Below are 10,840 nucleotides of genomic sequence, written 5' to 3' on the forward strand. Positions count from 1 at the left end.
ATTTAAAAAAAAAGTGAGAGCACTACGTAACAAGTAAGAAAATCATATTTGTCTCCGAACGAATCTCTTATACCCATACGCCATCGTTATGCTACAAAAGATTACGATTAAAACGGAAAATTAAGTTAAATAGTTTATAATATTGTGTGGGTGTTTTCCTATTGTACAATTACTGCAAAGCCGCCTATAGGACACAAATGCCAAATTTTGCAGCTTTTGTATTTGCTGTGGTTTATGCTGTGATTATGTCTTTTGACCAATTTGGTTAAGTTTCAACACTTCACAGTTTTGTAACAAATTTGAAGGCAATTGCTGGTATTTTCCGATCGGAAGAACGTTACAGATATGCAGGCGTTAGGGCGGATGGACATGATTAAATCGATTTACAGTTTGATACTGACTAGGAATATATATATATATATATATATTCTATGGGGCCACTGAAGGTTCTTATTGGGTGTTGCGAACGTCTTGGTAAAATGAATATGACGCACATGCTTCGGTGATGGTGTTATAAGAAATATGACGAGCAACCATCTTCGAAATCTTTGTTGAAATTGGACTTTTTTATAACTACTCTCGAGAGATTGGAGATCTATACGTCGCCAAAACGTTTGCAATAACAACCCTGGATTTGATATTAATTAGGAATATATATATATATATATATATGTACACAGCAAAGAAAAACCTTTCCTTTTTGCTTGGCAAGCAATGTTAAGAGCTTCGAAAAGGCATTTTGAGTTAATTCGTATGGTGGTCATTTGCCCTTCTTTTGGATCTTTCCTATCGCGTGTTAATTCATCAATCTCTAAGCTGTTCGAAACTTCTTTGAGAGTTAGAGCAGAGTTTTCGTCCAATAAATCCTGCAATTTATTGTCTTCGAATTCCAGGCCGTTCTTAGATCGTTGAAACCAAAATCAGTATCACCATAAGCTTCTAAAACCGTTTGACGTGCTTCGGTAGTAGATTTCTTCAAATCAAAGAGCAAAAGAAGCGAATGTCGAAAATGCAATTTTGAGCATTCCATGATTAGCGCCTACATACACTGAACACCTCAACAATAATAAAAGAAAACCTGTTCATTTGTGCAGGCATTGGCTTTACTAATAGATGTCGCCGATCAAAATACATGCAATCATCCATTATATAGAAACAATCCTTCTTTTAATTGACCTTCGAATCAAATGCACCCAAGTGCACACTTTTGCAATAAATATGCATGTAATCCATAACGCATTCAGGGGGGATAGATAGCATTGATGAATGCTAGCAATTTAAATTCACAAAAATTTTAAAGAGTAGCATCTAAGAGATAGATAGATAGATACGAGGGACATATATTATACTTGCAAACGCTTGAAATAGTTAAAGTGCTTTATGACAAAGGCGAAAGGAAGCATGTCTGTAATAGGTTTACTATCCTCTGAGCAAACGAAACTTTCGACTAAGATATCCAACTGTTTCAATTCGAAAAAGTCGTCTGGCTTCGTTTGCCACCATTTATAAAAGTTTACAATTTTAATAAACGTCCAACGCTCTCTATAGGGTTTTCGTTCTTGGGGTAATGAATAAACAAGTTTCGTCCTCTTTTTACTATTACGTATAGGCTTATATATATGTTTTATTTGTTGGTTAGTGTTAACGTAAACGTATAAGATAACGTGTGCAAACATACGCCATTTATGTCCTTTTGCTGAAAATCTGCAATAAAATATTTGAAAAGTTTTCATTTCATTCCAAAAGAATTTCAGAAAATTGCTTAATGATAAATTGTTGTAAATTTCTTTTAGCATTTTCGTCATCAGCAATATTTTATCTGGCATTGTAGTTGCGAGAGAGAATGTTAGATTAAAAGACATGCTATGCATACACAAACATAGATGGATGGATAGATGGGTAGAGATAGAGATAGAGAGAGAGAGAGAGAGAGAGTGAGCTTTTAATAACTGCCAGGCTAGGCAACGAGCGACCTTAACATTGATATGGAGGCACAACATCTATCTCTTCGGTTACCTCGTACCTCATTTTCTGCATGCGTGCGTGTACGAAATTGAAAGAAAGAGTTTTCAATTTGTGTTTTTAAAACAAAAATTTTTGCCCTTTTTCCATGCCCGCCCTTACTTTCAATCTATCTCTCTATGCATGCTTTTCAACAGCAATTTTAAACCCTTGCGGCAGCCTGAACTGAACTGTAACGTGCTTATGTAGTTGATTTTTGAACTGTTTCCTTTTTTCTATTTTTCCTTCTTTTTGTTTTTTTTTGTTTTTTGCCTTTGTTGTTACATTTTCCCAGTAACATTTGGCGCATTTAGAGTCGCATTGCAAATCGCTTGGTTAGCCCAGGGTGAGTGTGCGACAATTGTGCTTGATCGTATAATTCCCAGACAGGGCAGGGCGTCTCATGGCCAAACGTTAACAGCCCGGCAAACATAACAAAACCATATCACCATCAATTCCACACCATTCCTCCGCCACCGCCGCATATTCATCGTTTCCCATAATCTATGCAAAATCGGCATAAAAAAAAAAAACAAAAAAAAAATAGTATTAAACTCGAAAACAAACACGTTTACCAACCGGAAAAGTCCCAGAATTCCAATCTCTGTTTATATGTGTGTGCGCTTTAGCATTGAATCTCGACAACAGCAAATGTAAATTATTGTTGCTAGCATTGCTTGCCTTAACTCAGCTTTCGGAAACAGTGGGTTACATAAAAATGTTTGCGCGTACGCCGCGCTTCACTTCTCTCTCTAAATTTAGTTTTAGAATTTTCAATTTTTTTTTTTTTTGGCCGGCTTGTTTCGGGTAAGTTTGTGCAATTATTTGATGTTGCAATTTTCTTTTATTATTATTGTTGATGTTGTTGATGTTTTTGTTATTTGCTATGGTATTTTTCAATTTGATTGCAATAGAGAGCAATAAAAAGAAAGCAACAACAACAACAAAATGAAAAAAAAAAATAAATAAAATATTTTGCACGTTCACTAAAGTCGCACGTAGCCACATACAAATACATGTACCGACGAAGGCCTAGATTGCCGAAAAGGAAGTCCATTGTTGTTGTTGTTGTTATGCATTTTGAAAAATGTTTTTTTTTGTTTTTTTTTTTGTTTTTTTGGTGACTTGCCGTTGCAACTTCCAGCGGATGTTTTTTTTCCGAGGGCTATGCAAATGCATTTGATGCTTTGGCTTGAATAAAAATTTATAATAACATTCATATTCACCCGTACACAAGCATATCATTCACACAAAAAAATATGAAATCCTAACTTAAAATTTTTGTGGGTTCGATTAATATTTGGTTGGCTTTGTTGAGCGGAGGACGAAAAACATGTAGATTTAAAGTTTAAGGAAATAAAGTTATATTCACGTAATAATTTATTTATTTGTGTGCATATACACACTCGTATATCCACAAACACACGCATACACATTTGCTTTTGCACTGTAGATAAATATATGCATGTATGTATACATGTACAAATACATAAGAGATACACATTGTCCAAGGTCCAGATCAAGCTTTTTACTTTGCTTTCAATTAATTGCTTATTTTTTTAAAATATTTATTAACTTTTTTTCAAGTGAAGCACCAGTATACTGGCCCACAGCGTACCATTAAATACTCTATACCGGGCTTTTAAAAATAAGGCTTGATTTGGGAAGCAATTGAAAAAGTGGCTCGATCGGTACATTTTCCAACAGTGTTGGCCCTCGACCCAGAACGCGTCAGTGCACCAAATTTAATCAAAACGCCTAAAAATTTGCGCACCACTAGAAAACAAGATGGACAGACGGACAGACAGATGTACATCGATTCCGAAGTGAAAGTGAAGTGGTTTGCCCCCATTTTAAGCCCTTCTAGGAGTTGCATTCATCCGCAAAAACTTTTACAAACTTATCACATTTGCTATATTGCGTATTGTTTACTTTAAGAAAATACCGCAAGACTTAGACTTAAGTTCGCTACGCAACTCCCACATTTGATGACTTGAGTTTGCATGAAAAATAGTCAATTTTCTAAGAAACTAAAGTCCAAAAATCGTGAAACCAAATACACTTTCACAATATTTCATCTGCCTCATGCAAATGGGTGTTTAGCGAGAAGATTAACAGCAAATGTTAGAACATTCCGCGAAAGAAGGGATTAACACAAAAATGCCACAACGAAGACAGGCACTTTCCTGAAGATACAAACAATTAAGTCAAGGTAGTTGAATCGTAATATTCGGACGGGCAAGAGCAGCAGAAAGAACATTATAGATATAAGTTCCTATCCATTATTCGCTTTCCAAAGATTTCCAAAAGAATTGTAAATATAGAAACAATGCTATTCTGGTCCGGACAAAGTTTTAAAAAGGAGCTGAATAGAAATGTAAAGTAAAAAGAGGGCGGTGTACGTTACAATACTTTAAACTGTTTTTTTTGAACCGACCCAGTTTACTTTTAAGCTTACTGCACCTATGACCAGTGATCTTATCTTTGACCGTAGCTAAGGTGAGGCTCAGGAAGAAAAAGAAATAGGGAGGATTTGGCCACGACCTAGTGAGACTGCCCAATCAGCAACTGTTATGCCTCTACTAAGCACTGAGCACTCACCGCATTACATGAACAAGAGACCTCTCCTGAGTCGTTTGTATATAAAAAAAAAAAAAAAAGTTTATTGTAGTTCGAAATGCATAGTTTAAGAAAATAAAACGATCTGGGTGTAATTACAAATAAAACCTTTCGGCTAAAGCCGCATTCACTTGGTTGAAAGTTTCAGTAGATTTTCGTCACTAAAGTGCAGTCAGTTTTGGCCTAAATTTCTAATTAGGGGAAATGGTGAACACACACGACTCATTCCACAACAACAACTATAGCTATATTATCGGTTTGTTTTTTTTTTTTTTCTATTTTTTTTTAAATACTTGAAAACGAAAAATGTTTTTATGAAATTTCAAGCAACAAACTTAGGGTTTTGCCGTCAGAAGCCTTATAATTTCATTAAGCCAGCTTTTTATTATAAACGTGTTAAATTAAGTTGTCATCACGAAGCTTAATTAAATTCTTTTGTTGAAACATTGACAACAAAATATTTTGCGGAAGTTTTCATTCCTCCCTTTTTTTTTTGTTTTTTTTGCAATTATATTGCAGCAAGAATGTATCTTTGTGCGGATACAGGAAAACTCTAACGTTATAAAATGTTAGAAAGTTTTCTTTTTTCTAAAAAAAAAAAAAAAAAAAAAAAAGAAAAAAACAAAATAATATTAAAGAAAAAAGAAAAAAAAAAAAAAAAAAAAAAACGAAAGAAAGGTGAACGTGAATTTTTAATAGAAATTAAGAACAAATGAGAGGGTAAAGTACACATTAATTCAATGTTAATGTCATAGTTAAAACATACGTGCCGGCGAAAGTCTACAAATAATTTGCATAGCATACTTATACGTGTTTGTATATCGTATGTATGCCGCAGAGGGACAGAGAGAGAGAGAGAGAGAGAGAGAGTAGATGGTGAAAGATAACGCGCAGACAAAAAGCTAAAATGTTTAACTAATGTGCGTGTATAGAATATGTAAACGACACTATGCCCATCTGTCTATTGTTCCATCTCTCTATCTCTCTCTGTATATATATATATCTATCTAACCATCCATCCATCTATCTATCCATCTATCCATTCATTTAGCAATTGACTATGAAAAAGTGACATTATTTTGCATATATACACACATGCAGGCGTACTTACGTAATGTATGTAAGTATAAAAGAATTTGAACGTTGCGTTGCATGAAACCAGGCAATAACATGTTATGTACCTAAAATTATGCTATAGTTATAATATAGCACACTTTCGCTGGCAATTATGCACATCAGCTTCTCTTTACCTTCTACTTTTTTTTTTTTTGTTTTTTTTTTTTTTATGTTTTATGTGAACAAAGCTCGAAACGATGACATCAACAGCATGTGACACTATTGCTATGCGATTGTACGTGTGCGCGAGCGTTTGTGTGTGCGCGTGTGTGTGTTTAGATATGCGAGCACGACTGTGCATGTTTGTGATATTAAAGAACATCAACGGAATTTTAATTAAGTCTCACAGCGTACACGATCAGCTAAAGCAAACAAATTCTTCCTTGCTTTCTTATGCTATTTTTTTATTTTTTTTTTATTTTCATTTTTTTATTTTCGTTTTTATACCAAAATTAAGTGAGACAAAAGAAAAATAAAAAATGCCTTCTCTTTGCCAACTAATTAATTTCCTTTAAATTTATTAAGTTTTGGTTTGTTTTTTCTTTCCTAAAGTTTTCTTATTGTAGTTTCGGTAACTAATGGTGGCGATGATGACGATACTGATGATATGGATGATGGCGTTGTGGTTATATTTGCTACTTTTGTAAATTGAGGAAATTTGTCTAAATGCCTGCCAATGACAGTGCCGTAAAGAGCTTTTCATTCTTCTGCCTTTTTTTTGTTTTACTTTTCTTTTTTTTTTAATATAGTTTGCTTATATCATAAGAGAAATTAAAATTTTCTTTGAAAATATCATGAACTTTCTCTTTTCTCACTTTTCCACATTATTTTAGCTACTCTTGGTAGTAGTAGTAGTAGAAGTCCTGGTAGTAGTGGTAGTTGAAGTGCTTGTGGCAGAGATGAATAAAGTCTTTGGAGATTTGAAGAAAATTTTTTACTTTGAAAAAGTTTTCCAAGTAAGAGGTAAGGTGTTTTGAATACTTCTTAGTAAAAGGATTATTATTAAGCGGAGATGGCTAATGATATTTCACTTGTATGCCGCGTCAAAAAGTTTTCCATTTTATAAAATAAATTTTATTGAGTATCGCAAAACCGTGCAAGGATTAAATGAAGACAATTTTTGACGATATGCTGTATATATCATAGGGAAGACCATATGCTGCTCCTTAATTCCGTTATTAATAAACTTGAACAGGCATTGGTAATGAGACTTTCAGTGAAGACAGCACCTCAACCACCAATTAATTAATTATCTCTGTGATTGGCTTGGAGAATCCTATTAAACGAGTTAAGCTTCTGCGACTGCATGCAGATACCATACTTTGTCAACTCTCGCTGCGACGCAACTGAACTTCTTCCTATTTTCTCACCAATGTATGCTTTCAACCTACCATTACATGCAATGTTCGCTACATTGTGTGCCCCGTTTTCCGCATTCTCCAACTAACCAGTTGACAGCACAGTTCTGTTGTACTTTATGTGTCGGGTCAAGGTAAGTTCTTAATGTCATGTCTGGTCTTTTTACTTAGCGCATCTCTCGTAGGACATGACGGGAATACTTTCAATATACCTCATCAGCTTGTTGCGAAGTGGAGTGGAGTGAGTAATGCGTATTAGATAAAATGCATTTGCATCCGTTGCTTGTAAAAGTTCATGTGGCACGGTGCGAAGTGAATTTGTAAATATTCGGACCTGCTAGAGATGGTTTGCCAAATTTCGTTTCGGGAGAAAAGACGATCTAGGCGATAACAGTATTTTGCCGTCCATGGTGGAGAGTAAGCCGCTGCTTTGTAATTGCAAAGGAACTCGACAATTTGACTGCTGAGGAACACATCAAACATCATTAAATGCAAACATTTTTCCGCTAACCTAATACCTTTTTGAGTTCACTATTGAACTAAAACGCTCTTAATGCTTTACTCCGTATATTTGCGAAACTCATCATAAAGCAGTTAAACCTAATCGATTTATCAAGAATACTACGGGCTTTTCAAATGCAACAATTTATTGGAATCTTATAAATTCCAAACTTGAATCACAATGAAAGCTTCTTCAATTACAATTTCATCACTTTAAATGAACAGTAACCTCTTGCAAGGCAGTAATGAGTATAAGCATACATTCTAGCCAGACTTTCAACTACAACGTAGCTAAAGATACAAAACCATTAAAAGAGATTTTGAAAACAATTTTTGGGAATGTTTTATATCGGTCGGAAACGAAAATTCAGAAGAGAAATCCGGTTCAACGAGGAACGACTTTTATGCTTGGCATTGGCAATTGGATCTGTGAGTGTGGGTCATTGACACGCATTGATAACCTTTTCCACGCCAATAACGTGGCAAAAATTAGTTAGCGACATGATCAATGTTTTATGTGTCGCAAAAGTTGATTGAGTTTTATTATTTGAAGGAAGTAAGAAAAAGTACAAATTTATGGTCTAACGCGTTAGGAATCGAATACGTTGTTCTGCCCGAGATGCTCACGCACTAATCGCTGCTCCTTACGCGAGTGAGCGAATTGAAGGGTCATTATTATAAATTTTTCCAACATTGAGGCCATGTTCTCAATTCACAAGAAACTCTGTCTGTCTGGTTGTCCGTCCGAACTAAGAGATCGCTAATTTCGCGATATGCCGATAAAATGAGGCACACCGACGGGTTTTTCCCCAAGGATTAAAGCTATTGGAAATGGGTTGGATGAGACCAGTTTTCGACCAATTCCAATAAAACTTGTTATTTTGTAACGGTATTCAGTACTGTTTTCTCTTATGTTTTCTTCTGAAGAAATTTATAAAAAACAATTTTTATTGATTGAATTTTTATAATTGCAGAAGCGACATGGTCCTGGCTCCTATATTATCAAAAATATCCGTTAACTTTGCTTTGAAAGCTATCGAAAAGGGCAGCTTTAAATCGACATCATTCGGACAGGCTTTGCTATTTATCGTGAAAACCGAGTGTTCAGCTAAGGCGTCAGTGCCTGTACTGCGGCAAACCGGCCAGCAGAAATTTAAGCCATAGTTTAGGCGGTAAACTCTGCAACGGTCCACTTGCGACATCCTATTCGAAAAACCTTTTGACAAACTGCTGTCATCCGTCAGCTTTATCTTGAGGAGACTTGAGAGACTTTCAATCTATGAACTGAGAATTCTCAAGGTCTTTTCTGCTACTACTACTACGAAATTGTAATTAAGTTAAGACAACAACGATTGTGTTCCGGCTTTAAAGTTTGTAAGTTTGTCTATAAGTTCTTGTGCCGACATTATGAAAAAATGGCCTCCGAAGACGGTAAGAGAATACGTAGTTCTTTTAGAAAGCATAATCGCTTGTTGGGAATATCTGCCAAATTTCAGAGGTTTTATTTTAAACGCATTGTTAACTATACAAGAAGTTTTTAATTCCATTCAAAGAAAGTTTTTTAACCCGAAAATAATTTGATGCGTTGCATTATTATTATTGGAACCATCTTAGGTAGCACGGATTACCCTTTTTCTCTTCCCGTAACTTTCAGGAAATATTGCACCGTCCCCGGCGCATAAATTGGGATACGTTCTACTTTCACTAGTTTTCCATTGATTGCAACCGCTTCCCGGAGATTTCGAGTGTAGATAAACATACGAATCGTTTTGAGGCGAAAAATCGTAATTGCAAACAAAAAAGTAACAAAAGCTGAAAGTTACATAGAGAAAATATTATATCGTAAAGGAATGCTGAACGCCAAGAGCAGTTAATTTTTAAAACGTACTTCGAACGTTCTCCTGCCTTTACAACACAATTTCGACAAACCGAGATTGCACAACCGATGCGACTCGTTCGATCCATTATCATTGTTATGAAATCACTCGCGACTGCATTTCTAATAACAATGTGTAAATATTGCTTGGTTTTAGCCCTAATTGATGAGAATTTATTGAATACTTGTCAGTGTGTAAATGCATTTGGGTTACGGGATCGTCAATTTCCTGACTCTGCGATTCAAACTCGTTAAGCACGTCGTGAATGAAACCCATTGCTTTAATTTCTGTGTTCGTCATTTTGCTTGCTTTGGTTTGACCAGGAAATTGGAAACGTGGTGTAGTCTGGCAAACATTTTTAGACTCAATGTTGCAGCGTTCAGCGAGTGCATGGGCTACGTAAGCTAATTCGTCATCCCATATAAGTTCCCGCATACGCGCAGCTATCGGGAATTTTTTTTTCGATTTTAGGATAATTTCGTCACCACCGGCAATGCGATGACGACATTCATTGTGAAAACGCAATATGTAATTCTTTAGTTTTTCCGTCATTGGATAATTAAAGTAGTGTTCACCCTTCCGCCTCTTTAAATAGAATGGTTACTCATCTTTATATATTTTCTTTACTTCAACCGAAATCGTTTACCAAAACACCAGCTTCACAGGCAATGTGCACCATAGCTAAGCCTGTTTCTTCTGCTTTCATATGGCCACACAACTCATTGACATCTCTTTTCTTCGAACAAAAATTAAAACCAATAGCACCGAAGCGTTCGAATTGCAAGAGATTGATCCCAATGATTATATAATAAATTAAGAAAAAGATTTTATTCATGATTGATATTTTTGCTTCTTTTTTTTCTCTACTATTGACAAAATCAACTGATTTCTAATGACTTTAAAAGCATTTTGAAATTGTTAAAAAAACTTTTTATTTCTTCGAATATTTTGAAATCGTTGCTAACTTTAATGGAAAGAAGAAAAATTTGCTTTTTTTTTTAGTTGTTCGCAGTGAGTGATTGAGCTCTGTATATCACTATAAAAGATGCGGATGGGTGTTGCATACATCCTCACATATTTAATACATCCTTGCATAGTAAGTGAGATATATAATTACACAAGGATGTAAAGGAAATCCAAAGAAAATATTTTGGGTGTCACGTTGTTAGTGGACTTCCACGGTAAAGTGGATCTCTAAGTTAGGGAATTGCTATTAAAGGAGTTCTATGCTAGATAATCCTTCTGAGAAAATAAGTGTTAGGAACTTGAAAATACGCTCCGTGCCAAAATATATTATGGTAATGTAGCCAACAGAATATTAACAAAGCAAAAAAGAAAATCTTGATAAAGAAACTTTCAACATTATCC

The 10,840-nt window shown here is 35.1% G+C and overlaps 1 protein-coding gene across 1 annotated transcript; it reads right to left on the reverse strand.

Moving 5' to 3' along the window:
* Positions 1-9,568: 9,568 nt before the first annotated feature.
* On the reverse strand, positions 9,569-10,178 carry LOC119643812 (venom allergen 5-like). Its single transcript, XM_038043315.1, has 2 exons — positions 10,119-10,178; positions 9,569-10,057 (listed from the first exon to the last, which is right to left on the reverse strand). Exons 1-2 carry the CDS (start codon positions 10,176-10,178, stop codon positions 9,569-9,571), a joined length of 549 nt encoding a protein of 182 aa, XP_037899243.1.
* Positions 10,179-10,840: the final 662 nt, after the last annotated feature.

This window comes from Glossina fuscipes, unplaced genomic scaffold (assembly GCF_014805625.2).
Source record: "Glossina fuscipes isolate IAEA_lab_2018 unplaced genomic scaffold, Yale_Gfus_2 63786, whole genome shotgun sequence".
Taxonomy (NCBI): domain Eukaryota; kingdom Metazoa; phylum Arthropoda; class Insecta; order Diptera; family Glossinidae; genus Glossina; species Glossina fuscipes.

What these genes read in the sequence shown, in the direction of transcription:
- LOC119643812 (XM_038043315.1), bottom strand. Translation starts at nt 10,178, where the DNA reads ATGAAAGCAGAAGAAACAGGCTTAGCTATGGTGCACATTGCCTGTGAA. An exon ending in CCTGTGAAGCTGGTGTTTTG is followed by an intron (nt 10,058 to 10,118) that starts GTAAACGATTTC and finishes TTCTATTTAAAG; the next exon opens with AGGCGGAAGGGTGAACACTA.